This window comes from Rhynchophorus ferrugineus, unplaced genomic scaffold, assembly GCF_030347505.1.
Source record: "Rhynchophorus ferrugineus isolate W39M unplaced genomic scaffold, kcgeb_rfMv2 rfM2, whole genome shotgun sequence".
Taxonomy (NCBI): Eukaryota; Metazoa; Arthropoda; class Insecta; order Coleoptera; family Curculionidae; genus Rhynchophorus; species Rhynchophorus ferrugineus.
In genome coordinates this window covers 85,616,753-85,639,255 of record NW_027472581.1, presented here as the reverse complement: position 1 = coordinate 85,639,255, position 22,503 = coordinate 85,616,753, and the positions used below count along the sequence as shown (strand labels likewise).

At 33.7% G+C, this 22,503-nt stretch overlaps 1 protein-coding gene across 4 annotated transcripts in view; it reads right to left on the bottom strand.

Annotated features, from left to right (window-relative positions):
* Eyg (eyegone) overlaps positions 1-22,503 on the bottom strand; it is an 82,641-nt gene that overhangs the window by 49,899 nt on the left and 10,239 nt on the right. For all 4 annotated transcript variants that reach the window (XM_076395172.1, XM_076395174.1, XM_076395175.1 and 1 more), the window contains exon 3: positions 13,580-13,837. In XM_076395172.1, the coding sequence (XP_076251287.1) occupies positions 13,580-13,837 (258 nt within the window). The remainder of the gene's footprint in view (positions 1-13,579; positions 13,838-22,503) is intronic.

The window sequence follows — 22,503 nt, the reverse complement described above, 5'->3', positions numbered from 1 at the left end:
TGTGCGGCCATCACCTCTTCATTCGACGAAAATGTCTTCCCATCGAGCATTCTTTTGAGATCTGAAAACGGAAAATAGCGGTGCTGGCAGATTTGGAGAATACGGCGGATGAGGAAGTAATTCGAAGCCCAAATCATGGTTCATTGCTGTTGATAGTCGTTGCTTTATCAAGCTAGTTAATGAAAATTATTCCATGCGCATGCCAAAATACAGACGCCATAACCTTGCCAGCCGACTCTTGCGTTTTCCCACGCTTTAGAGCGGGTTCATCGTGTGCAGTTGACTCAGATGACTATCGATTGGACTTCGGAGAACTCGGGTCTATTACGCTTGATAATCTTCAAACACTGCTCCGAATCATCAACTCGTCGTTATTTTTGGTTAAAAGTGAGCTCGCGTGCCACCCACTTTGCACAGAGCTTTCTCATACCCAAATATTCGTGAATGATTTGATGTACACGTTCAGTTGATATCTTTAGAGTATCTGTTGTTTCATTCAATTTCAATTTACGGTCATTAAAAATCATTTTGTGGATTTTTTAAATGTTTTCGTCGATACAACCTCTTTTGGGCGACCACTGCGTTCACTATCTTCGGTGCTCATTTCACCACGTCTAAACTTAGCATATCAATTCTTGATGGTTGATTTTCCTGGTACATTCGCCGAAAACTCGGCATCAAAACAAGCTTCAACTGTATTTTTTCCCTTCAAAAAGCAATATTTTATCAACACTTGAAATTCCTTTTTATCCATTTTTTTTCACAAAAGTTGCTTCACTCCAAATTCTATAATTTAAAAGCTAATGATCCCTCAGCTGCCAAATTTATACATGCATCTTTAGAGGATTAGGGCTAAGTAAAAAACATATAGTTTTAATTCTGGCGGCGCCATCTATGTGGCAGACCGGGGAATTTTCAATTGACCTCTTAAAAGTCATAGATTTATTGTAACTTTCGAATTATTTCCTCGCTGTTGTGTTAGAGCAAGAACTTGTCAATAGTCAGCAAATGTAGCGACCGTTATATTTTCCATTTGTAGTATAACAAGTAAGTAAAGAACGCACACCAATCACTTAAATGGTCAGCGAATGCTTCCACATTTTATTAACTATTGAGTGTCCAATTTCCACGTATGCCTCTTATAGTTTGATTGTATGGACATGATCGGTATATTCGATATAGACGTATCGCTTCCTTGTTAACCAGTATATATGGTTAATTTTCAATATTTCTCAGTCTTTATCTCAGTCTTTGCATCAGATTGTTTAAAATATTTTTATATTCTGGTGTTATTTCTAATGTTTAAAATTTAATGGTTCAGCTGTCCTAAAGCGTACATTTAGTTGAATTCAATTATTCAATTTTTAATCAAGCTTCATGATCCCAATTAAAAGAATAACAAAAATGGTATAACAGTGAGGGATATTTTTAAAATTGAGATTTAACTAAATTAAGACCTACGCCGTAAGATAGATTGACCGTTCCCCGTAGATGATGCCGTGACATACTAGGACTGCCGGTCGAAGAAAAAAGGCCTCCAAAGGCCGGTAGTCTCGAGTCCGACAAGTTTAACGCAACAATAAAAATCAGTCAAAGTGATTTGTTTCTGATTCGGTATTAAGGCAAAGTAGTAAAACGTACCCGGACGGTCTTTGGGCCTTTTAGGGAAAATTTCTCGAGCGCACCGATGAATATTTAGTGGCACTGAGGCGGCCTTTTTTCCGGCTGCGACTCGGCCGACGTGCGCCGCTACCGTCTTACCAAAATCTCCTGAGTACGCGCGGCATCGCCGCGATTCGAAACGTCGCCGGTGTCGTTTTTTCCTGTAGTTTTACTGCGTCGACGATCGTTGGTTCTTTCGTTGTCCGTTCGAGTAATTAGATGTCGATTTAAGGAATTTACAATAAACGGCAATGGAACGGGAGTTTCTTATTCTCGTACTCGTACGTAGGACGGTAACACGAGAGATGAAGCTTACATACAGCCAAAGCTTATTTAATTAACCCCTTAACATTAAACAGTAGAAAAAAAGATGTTCAGTTCAAAAAATTCAGTAATACATCTTTACAAACACAAATTTATAACTAACCAAACGAATTAAAAAAATTCGTAAAGAACGACAATATTAAGGTAATAACATCGATGATTTTTTTATGTTTCGACAACATATATTTAACATTTATAAGAAGAAACATCGGGTTAGACAAAAAGCACAACAGATCAGACTCAAAATCAAAGAACTCTACTGGTAAGTCGGAACATATTCCCACCTTGACCTCAAAAGAGATTCGTTTATCAGTCTGTCATGAAGCCTATTTGGACTTCTTCTTTCAGGAGGTCAAATATGGGGTTGCACTAAATTATCAAATTTTACTTGATATTAATTTAATTTTTTTTCGATTAATTACTAATGTTTATCGAGGAACGTTTACCAACGAGGAACTACACGATGCGCTCGAATTAATATAGCTAATGGACCACACACAATAAATCAGAAAAATTAAGCAAACCACACCACAGTGTGTAAGTAGTTTAATTTACTTTTAATTTAGGAATTACACTTATTTATCTATACCGCATTTGTCCAGCTCGCATATTGATGCAAATTCAACTGATCAATAGTAATAAATTAACTCTATAATTTAAGATTGTATTAAGCATACCTAATGTAGATCGTAATTTTAAAAAATATTACATAAAATAAAACATCGATAAATAGAAAACAAAATAATATACTGATAATATTGAAGAATATCGACATCCAAATCATTAACGGAGAATCTTTTGGTTCATATAAAAATATATTTTATAAATTAACTAACATTTAAATAAATTTCAAACGGTTTTGCACTACTTTCTCATCTTTGAATAATCAGGAAAATATTGAAAGAGATGAGAGAAATATGTCTATACAGATTGGCAAATAATATGGAATAATGTAGTAAGATGCAGTAACATAATTTAAATGCTTAAATGTATTCAAACAGGTGCAATCCATCTTTTTTCATATTGTAAAACATCAGGCAAATTTTCATTGGTTCTTCACCCTCAAAATTTAGTCTAGGCCTGTTCAGGGTCATCAACTTAGCTAATAAAAATATTCCTTTTCTATAACTGAACTCCAAACATCCACTTTTAGAGAAATAAGTTTTTACATATATCGGTTCTTCTCAATAATGGTTCTTTTTTTTACTTCATAATTTCAAGAGTCTAATTCATTGTTCTTATATCTTCATATAAATGATAGATAAACCAAGGTTGAAATAAAACTAGTTAGAAAATATTTTTCCATAAAAATATTAAACAAACTATAAATCAGTTTACATTTAAATAATTCTTGTTGTTTTGTTTTAATAAATTTGCTGGCCAAGCTCATTAAAAGTAAAAATATCATATCAAATCATTTCAACATCACAGTTTCATTGTCTTTCAAGCAAAATAGAGCTTTCTGTAGCATACAGTGATTGACAACGGTAAGTGAACCTCAATAATCCCAAATACAAAAATCATGGATTAGTCCATGGGAACCATCCACCTCGAAATCACACAATATATAATGAAATCATCAAGGTATAGTATATTACAAGCTGTTAATATCAAATGAAACTGTTGATGCAGTTGTTGGTATATACAAATTAAATATATTGCTTATGAAGTAAAGAGGTATGTTCAGCTATATTCTTAGATGTAGCACAAGCCTTCGATAAAGTATGACATGACGACCTTGTTCATAAGCTACAGAAAATGTTACCGAAACAACACACTAAACTATTAAAGTCTTACATTACAACCAGAATGTTTAGCCATTGCCATTCTCGGTTTCGGAAACAATTGCAAAAAGTCAGAAGTGGAGTTAGAATATTGGAAAATGTATTGCTTAATTGGAATAAAATCAGAGTTATTAGTGCATAATAAATTGCAATTGTATAAGCAAGAATTGCACCTATATGGACATGCGGATTTGAATTATGGGGATGTTCTTTTAAAAATAAAATAAATTCAATGAAGCTACCTGGAAAAAAATCCTGAGAGGTGTTGTAGATGTATTGATATACTATTCTACATCCAGACCTTCAGATACCTCTTGTCACCTAGGAAATCAAGAGGATTGCAAGGAGATATGAGGAAAGACTCCATTCTTATGTCAATATCGAAGTAATATAACTATTGGATAATACCAGAACAGGACCATTGGATCTTGTGTAGTATAACGTAGTGATGTGCATATAAAAGTCCTCTTAGATATGTATCTAGATTTAAATTATTATAAAGACAAATTGTAAGATAGCTCTTGTATGACCATGGCCATACGTTCTAAAAATTTTTAAGGATAGTACAGTTTCGAAATTCTGAAGAAGTCTGAACATAGACCTGTCGATGAATTCGTGTCAAATTAATATCATCCTTTCGACACGGTATTGTCATGTTCCAAAAATATGAGGGAAAGTTACTGAAACTGTTAGAATATATTCTTAATAAAAAGCTCTTTAAAGGGAAAATAATCATAATTCCTGCAAACACCTAAAAAACAAAGCTGTCATCTAACATTAACTTCTAACATGGCGTAAGTAGTATTAAATATATTACCATCCCTGTCTCTGTCAACTTTCCCTTACTGTATATGTTACGAATTGTGGCTATACAAATAGAAACAATAAATTAAGTAGTTAAACAACAAGCAGATCTAATTTAAATCATATTCTTAAAAAATTTGCTCCGTACGTGTGTGCTTGTAACACGCGTTTATTTTCATGTCTCCCAGATAGAGAATGTGGGCTATTTGCAAATAATACGCCCGTCGAACCATTCTCTCGTGTTATGCGCGAGCAACTGTAACCAATTCGCCTTCAGGTCGACATGTAACGACGAATAACGAAAATCGCGAGACAATAAAAAAATCCTAGTAGGAAAGTGACGGATAAGTGAGTGAGAGGAGGCGGCGGAGGGTCGTCGGGTTCTGGAGCTAACCGGAGCTATGGCGACGACTCCTTCGGTCTCACGCAACATCGCTGGGCGCCCATGGGCAGGCCAATTTTCCTAATACGACTAATTTAGTTGTGAGCGGTTATTTTGACCGTTGTCAATATCGTGTGGATTGTTATATACGCAGTGAAGCCTGCGGTTAAAATACTACAACACGCTACATGAAACTCGGACGATAATCGGCTTCCTAACAACGTACGGCACTCAAAGAAAACACAACAAATATATACAATAAAACAACAAGCTAAAATAAAATAGTAGTACGAATAGAATATCTCGTTCATATAAATTATAACAATGCAACTCATCTAACCAAATTTGTGATTGCGCCTAAGAATAATTATATATGATTAGTAAAAACTAAGCTTACAAATAAGTTTATTTCTATATTTCTGTTTTAGAGCGGGTTAATCATGTGCATTTCACTCGGATGACTATCGGTTGGACTTCGGAGTGAAATGATGGAGCCATGTTTCATCCATTGTCACATGTCGACGTATAAACTCGGATTTATTACGCTTGATTATCTTTAAACACTGCTCCGAATCATCAACTCGTCGTTGTTTTGGTCAAACGTGAGCTCACGCGGCACCAAACTTTGTACAGAGCTTTCTCATACCCAAATATTCGTGAATGATATAATGTACACGGTGAGTTGATATCTTTAGAGTGTCTGCTATTTCATTCAATTTCAATTTACGGTCATTCAAAATAATTTTGTGGATTTTTAAAATGTTTTCGTCGCTCCTTTGAGTGTCCACTGCGTTAACCGTTTTCGGTGCTCATTTTTCCAGTATACCAATCCTTGATGGTTGATTTTCCTGGGGCAGAGTCCCGAAACTCGGCATCGACCCAAGTTTTTGCTTCAACTTTATTTTTTCCCTTTAAAAAGCAACATTTTATCAACACTGAAAATTCCTTTTCATCAATTTTTTTCACAATTTAAAGATTGCTTCACTCAAAATGCTATAATTCACAAACTAATAATCCGACACCTGTCAAATTTATACACGCATCTTTTGAGGGTTGAGGGCAACTAAAAAACTTTTATTTTAGCATGGATTTAATTTTAGTAGCGCCATCTATGTATTAGGCCGGTGACTTTTCAATTGCCCTGTTATATGATGGTCACTATTTATATTTCAGGGACAAAAAAAAAAACAAATAGTTAAGCTGCGAATGAATTTTTATTGTTTTTCAAAGTACTCGCCACAATGATCGATACACTTTTGCATACGATTAAACCAATTTTCAAAGCATTTATTACAGATTAGTTTATTCTTCACGGATGGGAAAAAAAGAAGTCATTGGGTGCCAAATCCGGGCTGTACGACAGATGACCCATCAATTCGATATTTTGAGTGCTCAAATAGTCTCTTGTTTGAGCCGAATTGTGAGAGCTCCTATTGTCATGATGAAGAATAATCCGGCGTCTCTTGTTTGTTTTCCTTATTTCACCGAAGACTTCTAGCAAACAAATGGTTGTGTACCAATCAGTATTTACTTTTCTACGATCCTCTAGAGGCACTTTTGCAATATGACAATTTTTCCCAAAGAATTTTTTTGGCCACCATTTTTTTTGAATTTCTTCGTGCGCAAACAGTTTTGTTGGATTTGGTTCATTTTGGAATACCCATACAGTCGACTGCTAATTACTTTTGGGTTCATACGAATATATTCATGATTCCTCACCTGTCACTGTTTTATAAACGTCTTTCGAAGCAGCGCGATTAGATTTCTTAAGCATTTCTTTGCACCAATCGACACTAGCCTTTTTTGAGCGATTGTCAAATTGTGTGGGATCCAACGCGAATATAACTTTCGCACAGATAATTGTTCATGTAAAATCTCATATATGATGGTAAGACTAATGCTTAGGAATGCCTCAATCTTACAATAGGTGACATGACGGTCTTGCTTAACCATTTCGCACACAGCATCGATGTTTTCTGGCACAACAACCGATTATGGACGACCTTCACGAAGCTCGTCGGACAGCGAATTACGATCACGATTGAATTCGCTAAACCAGCGTTACATGCTAGTTTTTGATGGAGCTTCATCACCAAAAGTCAAACTAAGTTGCTTGATGCACTCTTGTTGCACGAAAATCGTAAAAAATCATCGCACGAAAATGTTGATTCAGTTCCATTTTTTGGCGAGACGAAACTTTCAACTAAATATAAAATAAACAAATAGCGTCCGTGCGACAAAATGTTCGTCAAATCGTCAAAAATGTCAAACTTTACGATGGAACCGTCAGACAACAGTATTGCCGATTTCCGAAATATAAATGGTGACCCTCGTATACCTAGATTTAAGTTATGGTAAAGATACATTGTAGGTCGGTAACAATGTTATAAATACATAAAAACAACTTTGATTTTAAAGAGATTTATTTTTTAGTGTGCCTTAGTGTATGCGCTAACGAACTGACTTAGAACCGTGCAAATCATCGTATGTGTGTGTGTACGACACGCAAATATGAAACGATTTTATTCGACGGTATTCCGATTTAAAGCCCGTAAAGAACGAAAAGATTCGAGCGAGAGGGGAAAAAAGCGCCGCATAAATCGTCATCGGATCGCGTTCGTCCACCGACCGCAAGATGCCGTATTTGGTTGTGCGAGCGCCGAACTTTATGGCATAAAGGCCGACGCGAAATAAAACGAACGATAATCGATCGTCGTCGGATTTAATATCGATCTGTATCAGAGCGCGCCCGAGATATTAATCTACCATCGCCGATAGCTAATTAGCGGCGGCCACAAATCGAAGGATTACGTCCAAATCCTATCATTTATGACGATTTATCGTCGTAAATTCCCGCAACTGGGACCGTGGCTTTTCACCAACAATTAGCCGCCGATTTATGGTACCTTTTTTCGGGTGCCGTGCCGTGGACGATAGCAGCGCGCGTACGTCCGAACCACGGTCCGCGGCATTTACATATCGATACCGGGCATACCGGATCCCTATCGCCCGGTTTATTAGCGCTCAAACTCAAACCAACTCAACTGCCACGGGCGGGTCCCGAACGCCGTTCGCATAAAAACCAGTCGATTTGTCTTGTTTCTTTTTCATTTTTTCGATAGAATATTTCTTAAAACTTAAACTTAGTAAGTATTTCTCATTAGATAATATATACCTTTTCTTCCGTATAGGTCCAATAGATATATTTGGAGAAAATATTGGCTAGACTCCCTAGAAAATATTATACTTTCATAAAACCTTTGACTATTAAAATTTCATTATATTTTGCACATAATTTCGTTTCATATCCTTTATTTTTTTTCAGAACAAAGTCCTGAGAGGTATTGTGGGTGCACCCAAATACTATAGGACTGATTACCTATATCGAGACCTTCAGATACCCACAGTCAGTCAAGAAATCAAGAGAATTGCAAGGGGGCATGAGGAAAGACACCATTCTCATACTAAAATTGAAATATTGCAACTTTTGGATACCACCAAAACAGGACACAGTCACAAAAGAAACAAACCATCTGATCCTGTGTAGTGTTGTGTAGTGAGGTGCATATATTAAAAAATTCAGCAGTGACATGTATAAACATTATTTCACCAGAGACTGAGATAGGGCCCATGGGTCCTCCTAGTTATATACCTAGATTTAAGTTTGAATAAGGACAAATTGTAGATTAGACGGAAACGACTAGTAACAATGTGTTAATTAAATAATAAAAAAAATATGCTTTATTTTTGCTTTTCCCTATTTTAAGCCTCTTTATATTTGTTTACTGGTCTCTATGAATACATTAAAGTTATAATTCATGACTCAGTAATTTAATTATTTTTAAGATTAATTGTTTCGGATAAACCCTAAATTATTATTCTATAAATATCTTTAATTTTGAAATAACATTTTATACTATTACTGACCATAATTGTGATTGCGCTAATGAACTAAATATGCTATAAGTGCTCAAGAGTGATAAGAAATTTGGCTTATCAAAGTGTCTCCTCTTTTGTTCTGTGATATATAAAAAACCAAGTTAAGTATTTTTCATTAGATACCGTTTTCCTTTTTTTCCGCATAGGCCCAATGGATATATTTGGAGAAAATATTGACTCGACTCCCTAGAAAATATTATACTGCCATAAAATCTTTAACTATTAAAATTGTATTGTATTTTGCACATAATTTCGTTTTATATCCCTTACTTTTGCTTTTCCTTACATACTCCCTATTTTAAGCCTCTTTACATTTATTTGACATCATGACTCAGTGATATATTAATAATATCAGTGATACTATTCTATAAATCTCTTTAATTTTGAAATAACATTTTATGCTATTAGGTTTTGAAGAAACATTTCCGACCATAATTGTGAGGAAATGTTGAAAACAAAAAGATGTGATGTGAGAAAAACAGTGACGGATGTCTTTATAATGTAAACTACAGTAGACAATTCATTTTTTTAACAAAGTGTTGAAAAACCTGTCGAATTGTCTCGATTCTCTTTAATTTTTCAGCAGAATATTTCTTAAAAGTGAGTTGCTTGTCGTCCGTAAACATTAAGATAGAAATGATGGTGATGAAAACATGGTTGCCAAACATTGTTCGCAATAATTAAATTACAGTCAATTGATTTTTTGTGGTTTTTGCTTTTGGCTTTTAAATGAAATATGTTCATGGTGTTGGTAAATAGAAAGTTTATAAAATATGTAGTAAAAAATACTACATTTAGCAAAATGAATATATATATATATATATATATATATATATATATATATATATATATATATGGTGTCATTAGGTCGTTCTATCTTAATGTTTACGGACGCTTTATATATGCTGTCATTAGGCTCTGTTTATTGAATTTCTCAGTATGTTAACAGAAAAAAGAGAAGGAGGCAAGCTATCAGAGAAAAGAGAAAATTAAAGGAAAACGGCAGTTTTATCCAACAACATACCTTCTTCTAACTTTCCTTATTTTGTTCCTTTTAGGACGACCTATTTATGTCCACTTTCTACAGTAACTTTCAGCTGATGCTGTCCATCCAACAGTCGATCGTTCTGATTCAAGCATACAGTAGTACATCTATGTATTTTCTATTCTCATATTATTTTTATGAAACTGGAACAATTACCGACTTGAGTGCCTCAGCCTGCAGAATCATCAATATTTTTAGGTTAGATAACTTGGCTTCACCTACATATTAATAAACGATATTGTTTTGAACACAAATATAGTTCTCATAAAACATAAATTAATTCAATTTACATAATATGTTAACTGAAAATATGAAAAACATCATACAGTTAATATGAAAAATGTTAATAAATTAGGATTATAATTATTAAACCGAATATAAGATGTATTTAAAAAATATATAAGGATTTTGTTGAATTCAATTTCTAAAATTCTCTTTAAAAAACTTTTACAATTCAGTCATATCAATTAGCTCAAAACGATGTACTGAGTTTATGAAAAACTACAAATTTGATCAGTTAAACAGCTATGAGATAATATTAGTTTAAATCTTGATGAAAAAGTCTCCATTAACGTCTCGTTGTTGCTATTTCCCCCTCACAATGTTTTTTAGACAAAATCACGATAGATCAAAGAGTGAGAGAAACCTAGGAAAAAATAAGAGACGGTAGACGATCGACTACATAATAGGGTACGAGAGAAAGAAAGAGAGAGGCGAAAAAAATCCATCGGATGTCCATAAAACGAAATTCAATACTTCTTAAATGCTGCCAGTTTTTATCGGAGACCGTTCGGGCCGCGGCCAATTTAAAAAGAGGCATTTTAAAGTGTGTTTTGAATTTATAAACACGCAGGGAGACAGCAGGCCGTCCTGAATGAACCTGAGGCCGCTCGTCGATATTTATTGTCGTTTAGACGTCTTTGCGATCCGGGAAAAAAGCTCCTCGTGTGTTTTCGTCGACGTATTTTAACCGATAGGTATCGATGTTGAATTCTGACGAAGAAGTGTCCAGTTGTCAGTTAAAAAACGATATTATTCATCGTATGTTTATTTAGTTAAAAATAACAAAGGATATAAAAATTAATCTGCTTTAACCCCACCTGAAAAGACCACTTAATAGCTGATGCTTGATACTGATGCAGAGTTTTATATAGAGAGTAAAATTTAGAGACGTTGAATTAGGGGAAGTTAAATAGGCACAATCGTAACTATGTTCTTACTACGCGTCTTGGTCACCAGAGGGTCGGTGATATAAAAGATACAAAATTATTGTGTACCTAAAAGTGAATAAAAATCCAGCGCTAGTCCAGAAATGGTTTTTAAAAGTAATGATAAACTTAAAGAAAATTGTTATGGTGGCCTATAAGTACAGGAAGGTTTGTTCTTTATATTTCCAATTTTATTGTAATGTAATTCTAATACCAAGACATGATTCGAAATTTTCTTGTATCTGAAATGGAAGAGCAAGGACTAGAGGACATGTGATTTAAGCAAGATGGGGCCACAGCACACACAGCTCGTTTAATAAGTCAATTATTGAACGATGTTCTCAACGAAAACTAATTTCGCGAATTGGCGATTTAGCAAATCAGCCAGATCTCCGGATTTAACAGCACCAGACTTTTTCTTATGGGGTTTTTCAAAATCAAAAGTTTATGTGAATAAGTCCAAACGATTCAACATCTTAAAGACAATATTCGTCAAGAAATGGAAGAAATTCAGCCACACATGTTTCAGGATGTCATGAAAAATGTCAGCATTTAGCCTAAATAATTTTTCAATCATAACGAAAAAAATATGTAAAGATCAAATAAACTTTATGTGAAACCAAACTTACTTTATCTTTTCTTTGAGCAAAGTTATAGGCAATCAAAATGGTAGCTGGGCTTTTGCCGCACGTTCTCTTTAAATATTTTATTAAAATTCTTTTTTAAAACTCTATAAACACTATAAATATCTCTCTTTTGAACACTCTAAATGTCTCTGTTGTGCCGTGATTTTTGTTAGTTCAGATATGTTTAACGATTCTCTCAAAGATTAGAAACATCGAACAGAACATTTGTTTTATATCTTGCATTGTAAGTTTCGTGTACCAACTGGTCGAAATTATTACAGAAGTTTTACGAAAACTAGATTAAATGAAAAACATATTCATATAAGTGCTATAATGCGTTCAAAATAGATTAAAATGTGCTGGAAAATGTACCTTGATTTTAATATTTTGCGCTTAAGGCTTTGATTAAAATTCAGATGGTAAATAAAGTATATTATGTGAACAAAATGCGGATACTTCAACATTCCATCGCCAGTGGTATAATTAGGAATGAATTTTAGACCAAAAATTTAAATAAAACCACTGAACAACTGTTGTATTTACATGATATTGGTTCCTACCGTCTAGTTTCTCCCTCCAAAACTCAAATATCCACTTCGAGAAATCTGTTTCAATTACGAAACATCTGAACTCCCAATAGTGAAAAAAGTTAATTAGAATTGAACTTTTATGAAGAGCAGTCATCCTTACAATAAAATAATAAAGTAATAAAAATAACGAATGATAATTTTCAATATACTTGAAAGATGAAGACGAGAAGATATAGTGACAAACGATGACCAATATATTCAATAAAACAGAAAGTTCCGCTCTTTCGTAACATATGCCCAATTTTTTCGGATACACAAGAAGGAATATAAAAAATTTCTACCCCCCTACCAGACTACTGGAAAAAAGTATAATTAAAACCTTGAATTTTGAAAAAATAAATGGCTTCTAAACTAATTCGCGAACTTTACAATATAATATCGTAAATTTATGATAGGCAAACATGATCACTCATTTAAAAGCTTTCATAACTTTTTTGGAATTCCGTGGAAACAAGTAGAAAAAAATTAAAGCACCAACCAAAACCACTAAAAGCGTATACTATGCGGAATCGATGAGAAAAAAATATTTGGTTGAAGTAGAACGTCATTTTTATATCGACGATTTCCACGAATCAACCACAAAAAGAACTACTGCCTTGTGACTGTTAAATTTTACGCAAGATTGCCCCACACTGTTCCTGGTCTGTTATCGAATAATCATACACCAGTCAACTATTGAAAAGGAAACTTAAATGTTACCTGCCCCGGTAAAGAGTCTTTTACATTAGGATTTGAACATTAACGAGCGAAATGACTGTGATAAGGCTAACGAAGCATCAAGCCGTCTTTGCCATTGCCAATTGTCGTACGTCTAACCCATGATTTATATGGTAACCTCATCAGTGCTCATAGTTTAATTTCCAAGAAGCGTTTAATCGTTGGTGGTTCGTGATGTCCTCATTCTAATATTTAGAGAACGTGTATCCTCGTATTTATTTTTTATTTTTTTATGAAATTGTCACAGTCATTAGAAAGGGTTTTTTTAATTCAATATTAAATATACAAAAGCGCTATGTTGATAGTTTAAGATAGTTGATGATAACCAAATCACATTTTATTAACCAACTAATCAAAACAAAAAAAATATCTCTATCGACCGACAACTGTTCACTGGGAGCTACCACATGTAATTAAAGGCTCTCCCGGTGATTTATCAGACATACAAATGGTATTTCGGTGCGCGTATGGAAGACAGGACAACACAAAAAAACTCACCCAGTAATTTGGTGACGGCGCCCTGTTGGGTCAGCATGTGTTGGGCCAAGTCGTAGTGCCGCAGGCCGAACCGGGACAACTCCAGGAAACGTTGCTGCGTAACGAGGGAGGCGAGGGGATGGCCGGGTGGTACGGTAGCGCCGCCGTAGAGCTCGCGTAGTGCCGCCGGTCCCAGGGACGACTGTATCGTTGCGGAAACGTTGGGACCCGCGGGAGTAGGCACCGAATTTTGGCTGGGTAATGATGCAGATGTTGCCACTGAAATATAAAAGAAGTAATTAAATAATCATTAAATATTAATCTGCAAGTTTAATTTTCTTAAACAAGTGTGACAATACCGCTGTAGTCAAATTTGGATAGTATTTGCATTACTTGCAACTAAAATACGTAATTGAAACACATATACATATTTGTATTTGTAAGTTACTGACTTATTAAAAATATAATTTATAATTCGTATTTCAAATACCTGACACTGATGTATTTTGTAATTAGTTTTTTAAATACTTATGGCTTCCAAATAATTCCAGTTGAATATAAATACACTTAGGGAACTTACTAAAGGGTTAATTCTACAGAAAATAATGTTCGATAGCTTTCATAAGTAAAATAGTAACCGCAAATTAAGAGGTCAATTGAAAAGTCTCCGGTCCCAGGAAAAGTTAAATGCATATGTTTTTTGGTTAGTCCAAACCCTCAAAAGATGCGTGTATAAATTTAACAGGTGTCGGATCACTAGTTTGTGAATTATATCATTTTGAGTAAAGCAACTTTTCTTATTGTGAAAAAAATGGATAAAAAGGAAATTCGCGTGTTGATAAAATATTGCTTTTTGAAGGGAAAAACAGTTGAAGCAAAAACTTGGCTTGATGCCGAGTTTCCGGGCACTGCCCCACGAAAACCAACCATCAAGGATTGGTATTCTAAGTTTAGGCGTGATGAAATGAGCACCGAAGACGGTGAACGCAGTTGACGATCAAAAGAGGTTGTTACGGACGAAAACATTTAAAAAATCCGAGTGGATTGCACACGATCCGTCTGCTCCAAAGCGTGGGAAAACGCAACAGTCGGCTAGCAAGATTTTGGCGTCTATATTTTGGGATGCACGTGGAAAAATTTTCATTGACTACCTTGAAAAAGGAAGCACCATCAACAGCGTTATTTGACCGTTCGAAGGACGAAATCGCCGAAAAACGGCCACATTTGAAGAAAAAGAAAGTGCGGCTTCACCAAGATAAACGGTGCATTATCACAAGTCAGTGAAAACGATGGCAAAATTCGTGAATTGGGCTTCGAATTGCTTCTTCATCTGCCGTATTCTCCAGATCTGGCCCCCAGCGACTATTTCCTGTTCTCAGATCTGAAAAGAATACTTGCTGGGAAGAAGTTTTCGTCGAATGAAGTCAAATCGTACTACAGAAATGGTATCAAAAAGTTGGAGGGTCTCTGTAATCAGTGTATTACCCTTGAAGAGAATTATGTTGAATAAAAAAAACTAATTTTGCCAAAAAAATATGTTTTACTATGGTAGGCCGGGGACTTTTCAATTGACCTGTTATGTCAATCTTTGTGCCGACGTTTTTTGTTAAATGGCCATGTTTTATTGTTTGCTTTTTATACGTCTGAATATTTACCTTTATTTAAGACAGCGTTATAATCTACGGAAATTATCCTTTGATAACAAGGTTTTGCTGTATAAGTCAATACTAAGGTCCATTTGGAACTATGGTATTGAACTGTGCGATACTACTAGGAAATCTAACATAGTTATTCTTCAAATGTTTCAGAATAAAGTGTTTCAGGCCACCATCGATGTGCCATATTACCTCCCCAACAATGTAATTCTGCGCGATTCCTTTGGAACTCATAACCAGTGTGGTTTAAAGTGATAGTGCAAAGTACTCTAAAATGGGGATGCAGAAACTTATATTAACTTATATATATTTTCAAAAAACAAATGTTTTTTTAACATTATAAAAAACCTTGTAATTATTACTACTGAATCTTTTAAAATGGTACTTCAGCTTTGACGGTTTATTAAAAATAACTCTATTTTTTTAAATATGTAGAGAATATTAATATATTTTGGGCCGATATATCGATATTTTTAAGCTATCTAGAAGACTTGCTAAACAGTTAACATACTGCCATTCTAAGTGATTAATAGACCCATGGGGTGAGATATAATAAACTCTATAATAAGTTAGAATAGTCTCTAGAATAAGATTTAGATTGTAAGTTTGTGCAGCAGGTCACTTACTGAAGCGATCTTCTAGATATCAGCATGGCTATATTGTATAACCGAAATCATAAAAATTACTTTTTTCCCACGGTCAGATTGTTGACGTTCTAAAAGATTAACAACAAAAGCAATATAATCTATTAGCCTACATACAAGTTACATTTAGGGACTATTTATTAAACCACAGAAAAGGGCTTGTAGGAAAGCACATTTGTTCATCTCGAAATCAATCGGTCAAATCCCCGTTCATTTACGAGAAAAAGATTCAAATAACGTTAGAGTTCGAACTTGATAACAATACAAATTTTAACTAAATGGTCATATACTAAAAAAACGTCAATGTGGCTGCGTTAGAATACCGTGAAAATTTTACATTTTTATTTACTAGCACGCGTCTCTGTCTGAGAAAGAAATTCACAATTAGGTGTCTTTCTTTCTCCAACAATATTAACGAATCGGGCTGTCGAAAAAGGTAGTAGATCCAACCTTCCGAATCATCAGACCCTGGGTAAGATTAACACTTTCTCAACCATTAGCTAGAATGTCTGAAGAAACCCTTTGAGGCATTTATACTAATTCCTACAACTATAGATTACATTCAAGTCACTAATTGTAACTATGAAAAACACCTGTTACAGCTGTTAATCCTACCAAATACAGAAATTGCGTAGGCTTTCTTGCCAGTTCTTGTAATGAATCTGCTTTATGTAGCTTTGTAGTTATTTAATTGAGTTCGTACGGCATCCAGCATTACCGCTGAACTATTTATAACATTGTCTAAAAGTCGTGAAACTTGCTGTACAGTAAGTTTTTATTTGTTATTATTTTTTGGTTTTCAGGTTTAATCCCTATTGATCTAAATATCTCAAATACAATGTTCGATGAAAATTATAATCTTTTCGACATTTTGCATTGTCGAATGAAAGGTGAACAAATTCCTCACATAATTTTGGACAGAAGGTCGCGTCTTCTTTCTTTGCGTCTTCTCGCGTAGCCGCAAAAAGGCATGGACGAAAGTGATATACAATGCGAAATATAAGAAACCAATTCTGTCATAATTAAGAAGAAAGAATATTCGAAGCTACACACGAACAGCAACAGCAAAGAAGCAGGACGTAATAATTTTACAAAAAAAAATACACAGAAATAGGCTTTTGATATAGTCAATGTCATATAATTTGAATTAAAAAAATACCAAACTTAATTTACATGATTTTTAAACAATTACTCAGCACAATCACAATTCCAAAGTACTATTTATTATAAGATGGTACTATTTAAAAAAACTATTAATTACACATGTTTGACGAACCAATAAATAAGCTTCAACCTGCTATAATTTATTATATATAGCCGTTAATTTGTAGTAAATTAATTTAATCGACCAAAACTGTATAAATCCTTCACCCAAAAACCTAACTCTATTGAGTCACCGTATACAGTATTGACTATATCCGAAAAATAGCAAGGTATCGTAAATCTTACTAGGACACACATGGTTTAAAATGCGTTAATTGGCAGTTAAAAGAAGAATTTCCACTGTTACTACAATAGGTAATAAATAATTGTAATGCTGAAATCAAACTGTTATTTGTGTATTTGTTACTGACTTAAGTGTTCGTCTTAGGATAGTTATTCTAATAAGATTATGTGATAAAACAAGAGATAAGACCAAGAACGTTTATAAATAGAAACAGTTGAAGAGATATTATCTACAAAATCACTCTAACATACAAATTTTTAATTCCAGTTTCTTATAAAATCTTGAAGAACATCCAAGAAGTTATTTAAACTTATACTAAAAATAAAAATCACCAAGAAGCATATGAAACCAATATTAAGGAAACTAATAGATGTATACAAGGAAACGACCGTCACAAAATGCTACACAATTGCAGGAACTCAGTTTAAAAAGAACGAGAAGGATTTCGTTGTCTCATAGAATGAAACTTATAAAGTGAAAATGTGAAATTATAAGCTTTTTTAATGGAAAATATCTTGAATATGAATAATTTTTGAAGAAAAATGGATATGTATCTCTACCAATTATTTTTAGTTCTCAAAGAAAAGATAGCGTTTATTACAGAATACTTTTAGTTCTTTTGAAAATATTATCTAACGCCCTCCCAAATTCAAATATCAGGAATTTGTTATAAACTGTTTAATACATATTATAGTCTATTCAAACTTACTTTGTGCATACGTCATCTGAATTTGTGACGTGAAAATGTCGCAATATTGCAATTATCTCTGAGTTTTAGTTCAGTTTGGTTTTGATATACATCAAAATTCTAGTTTAAATAAAATAATGAAACAAAAATATTATCAAATATAATTTATTTTAACACTGTAGTACATCTGAAAACTACAGTTAATTACGCTGCCACAATAGTTTATAGGTTAGAGTTATAAGCTGTTATCAATTTTACTTTCAAGAATTTTATATCCGTGTGACAAAAAGGACGACTTCGACAGGCTCATTCCTTTACGTGTTTGAACTAATCATTATGTCTCTTTTTAACGAGAATAAAATGAGAAGAAAAATATTGTCTAATTCTGAAATGAATATATAAATTGGGACAGGCAATACATTAAATATCTTGATGACGTATGCACAAAACAACTTTGAATGGACTATACATACTATATAATATATTTTTTAAGCGTATTGATATAACCAAAGCGCCATCTATGTATTGTACCAGGATTAACACAGTTCAGTTCAGTTTGAAAGATCCTTCCTGATAACTGAAACTAGTTATAGCTCTTGAAAATTCAATAAGTTCTAGATGAAAAATGAGTTTTGATATAATATGGGCCTATTCTAGTTTATAAATTTATAGAAAATATCGATTTTTTCATATTTTAAACATTTACATATTAACATTTGAATTATTTTCGGAGATATAACAGTTTTAGACTGCATCTAAACGGCGAAATTTAAAAACGAATATTTAAACGCGTCTTCTGGAAACAATTTTTTTTTAATACGGTTAATATGATACCTCAAGTTCTGCTCAACCGATTCCAGTGAAATTTGACGTGAACCTTCTCTATACATTCTTCTAACGTATCAAAGTAAAACTGCAACAAAATTAGCCGGTTTTGCAATTAAAATATTTGGATAATTCTATTCGTAACTAAGCAAAAAAAATATTTGATTTTGTATATATAATATTCAAGCCATTGAAATGCCTATGGGTTTGTTCCTCGACTGAGCAAGGAAAAAGACGCTAATGAGTTATTAGAGGACTTAAAAGAACTCGTATGCGCCAGGAGTGTTTTATATATCATTACAGTCAGAAAAAGACTGACATAGGATAAATAATTTTGCACCATTTTAATATCAGTAGGTGTTTACAAACCATTTGCATAAAATAGTAGTTACACATTCATATACAGAGACATTTATCACGATTATTAACACATTTTTTCCATAAACAAGCACCTGTACAGTCCACCCGATGCAAGAAAATGTACTGGATAGACTGTCGCATACAAATGAATCTGTTATGGCGATATTAGGAATGAAGCCCTCCATATTTGTACCGTTGTAAAGTCGAGGAGGATACGCTCGTAAATCTGAACCCGTAAAAACCGACACAATCCAACTTTTAAGACGCCCGATGACAGATTAGTTCGGTGTTGATCGCACCTATATATGTTTGCATCGATATAACCTCCAATACGAATCGGTACCGATGAAGAATGGCCCTAGCCTCGACTCGGAAGAGTGATAACCGTGCTTCGGTGCTTAATCGCGCGACGTCAAGCCCGGCAAATACGGAGGACGTCAACTCGAAAACTACCAAATACGAAAAGCGCTCTCGCGCTTTTCACCGGTTATATTTTATATCGTTGCGACGTCTACATAGTAAAACAATTAAAATAATTTCACCTGTATTAATTAATATCAGGACTATAAAAGGAATAAATCAAGTGAAACCAGTCCGCTTTATGAGCGTAATTGCCAGCGAAATCCGACTGAAACCCACTAGCTTGCGCCCCATAAATATTAATATTAAAAATCATCGATACTGAACTTTAATCAAAGAGAAAAAAAACGGAAAGCAATTTCATTAAACCATATAATTGATTTATGACATTTAATTTGCATTTCTTCGTTTTATATTCTATATTTCATATCATAAATGTATATATCTAAAATCGATAAGGCATTTTATAGTCAGATAACTTTAAAATCGTCAATTCTGACAATATTATAACTTTACATAACAGCACTAGACTTATTTAAAATGACATGTTTTGTTAATAGGATATAACTAATATAATAGCATCAAGCTTTCAATGTAAGAAATGCATATAGAAAAATATATAAATTTATACAAAAATTTACGAAATGTTCATAAGAAACTTATATTGCAAATTAAAGCATATTGGGTTTTGAGGTGGTTAAAAAACATCTATTAAACTAATGTTTCTTTCAAAATTGGATGATATCTTCGCCAAAAATACTATTACAACTAAATGCAATGATCAATTTATCACAGATATATTATATTACATTCGCGTATTGGACACTTTTTACTCTTTTCCTCCTCATGGAACATATGTCCGTCGGTCTACCACATTTTAACTAAATGCAAGAACTTATTAACCATTAGAGGAAGATATGGCTTATGTGATTTGTCGGAGAATGTTCTTCTTCCTCGTATTTATTGTGAAATATAATTTTTGTATTTATTAATCTAATTATTTATTTATTTTTAATTTATCTAAAGTTTATTTATTGTTTTACTCTTTATGTCATTTTTGTCGTAGCCTTTACCCTTTTACACCTCGGATGCTAACCTATTGAGAACTTATCTCTGACAGTTATTTTAAATATTGCCTTTGTTGGTTGTAACCTCTTGGTTTTAGTTACATTCCTCAGGTTTATACAGAGAGACTCCCAAAAACTTCTAATGGAATATCTCACTATTCATTGTTCTGGTATTAATCTTAACCTATAGCTGACTGAATACCAATTATATGTTTTATGTATTGATTGCTTGTCTACAGTTCCCCAATATTAACTTATCATGTTTTAATCTTATATTGCTACACTTTTCATTATCCATTATTTCAACACAATACCCAAAAACATTTTTTGCCTAATACAGAAATATATTACCACTTCAAGCCAATTCGTGGATAAGTTCCATTTCATTCAAGATTTGTACAGCAGCTGTTGTTATTTTGGAAATAGTTATGTAGATGTATGAGGTATAATGTAAGACGGATAGTGACATAAGTATTTTTTATAATATGTATTTATTTAAATATTTTATTATTTAAATATTTATTAAACAGCGGACAGGGAAAAAGTACTATTTTTAAATAATTTTTTTTTCTTAATATTTTAAATCTCCTTTTAACCAATGAGGGTTTATCTGGACTGGACCTACAATATAAATTTACGACCATACCCCAGCAGGATTCGAACCAGCGACTATCCCAACAGTGGGAGGACCGTTATGTCGCCTTTACCACTGCGCCAACCAAGCCGGCTTAAATAATATTAATCGCTTAACTTACGCTACTATATTTTGGTTGGTTGCATGTATTTTGCAAAATATTTTTTATAACTTTCACCCATATTGCTGGCAACATACTGATACCGGTTCGACACAACTATGTTGGTTTGACAAGGATCCAATCATCGATTCTTCAGTATTTCGAAACTGCGTGCCAGCCAAACTACGCTGCGTTGATCCGAATAAATGGTAATCAGAGAGTTGTACGTCTGGATCTATGTGTATCCCTTCCAACTCTTGTAACATGTGTTCAAGTATTGTCATGCCAGAGGATAATTTGCGTTTATTACTATTGCTATTTCTGGTCAAGTTTATATTAATATGTCACTCAATTTGTTCAGATTGCGTCGATAGAAAACTACAGTAACGGTTTCATTTAACCTTAGATCTCCAAGACATCATAGCCGGTTATAGCACGTCAGAGAAAACTGTTTCTATCTCGGAAGAAAATATATCTTTTAAACTATGAAACCGCGATATTGAAACGATTCAACATTTTATTTTCAGTTAATTTGTTTGAATTCGCGTAAACCTTCAGATATAGTTGATTTATCAACAGGTAGAATATCTGATTTTCATTCAATAACTCTTGCATGCTGTTATTTGTTATTGATGCCGAAGGCCGTAGAAAAAGTACAAGTAGCAGTCAATCAGATCTACAAATGGACTAGAGACTGGAAGATATAGCTTAATACCTGCAAATCTATCCATGTTAATTTTGCGTTGAGGCGAAATTATATCACTTGACAAGTGTCCAACTCTTCAATCAGAATCAGCTAAATACCTCGGAATATATCTCGATTCTAGGGTAAACTAGAAAAATCATGTTAGTCAATAAACAGAGCAGATTAGACTCAAAGTCAAGCAACTTTACTGGTTTGTCGGAAGATACTCTCAACTTGACACAAAATTAAAGAGATTGATTTATCAGTCAATCATAAAGCCAATTTGGGAGGTGCAAATATGAAGTTGCACTTAAACATCAAACAAACTGGTAATCCAACGCTTTTTGCTAATTACCAATTACCAAAATCAAATGGATATGAGATTTCGGCATAAAATATGAAATAAAATTGCTAAATCATAGCAACGTGGAAGCCATACAGCTACTGGTTAATACACAGGAAATCAGAAGATTGAAGCGA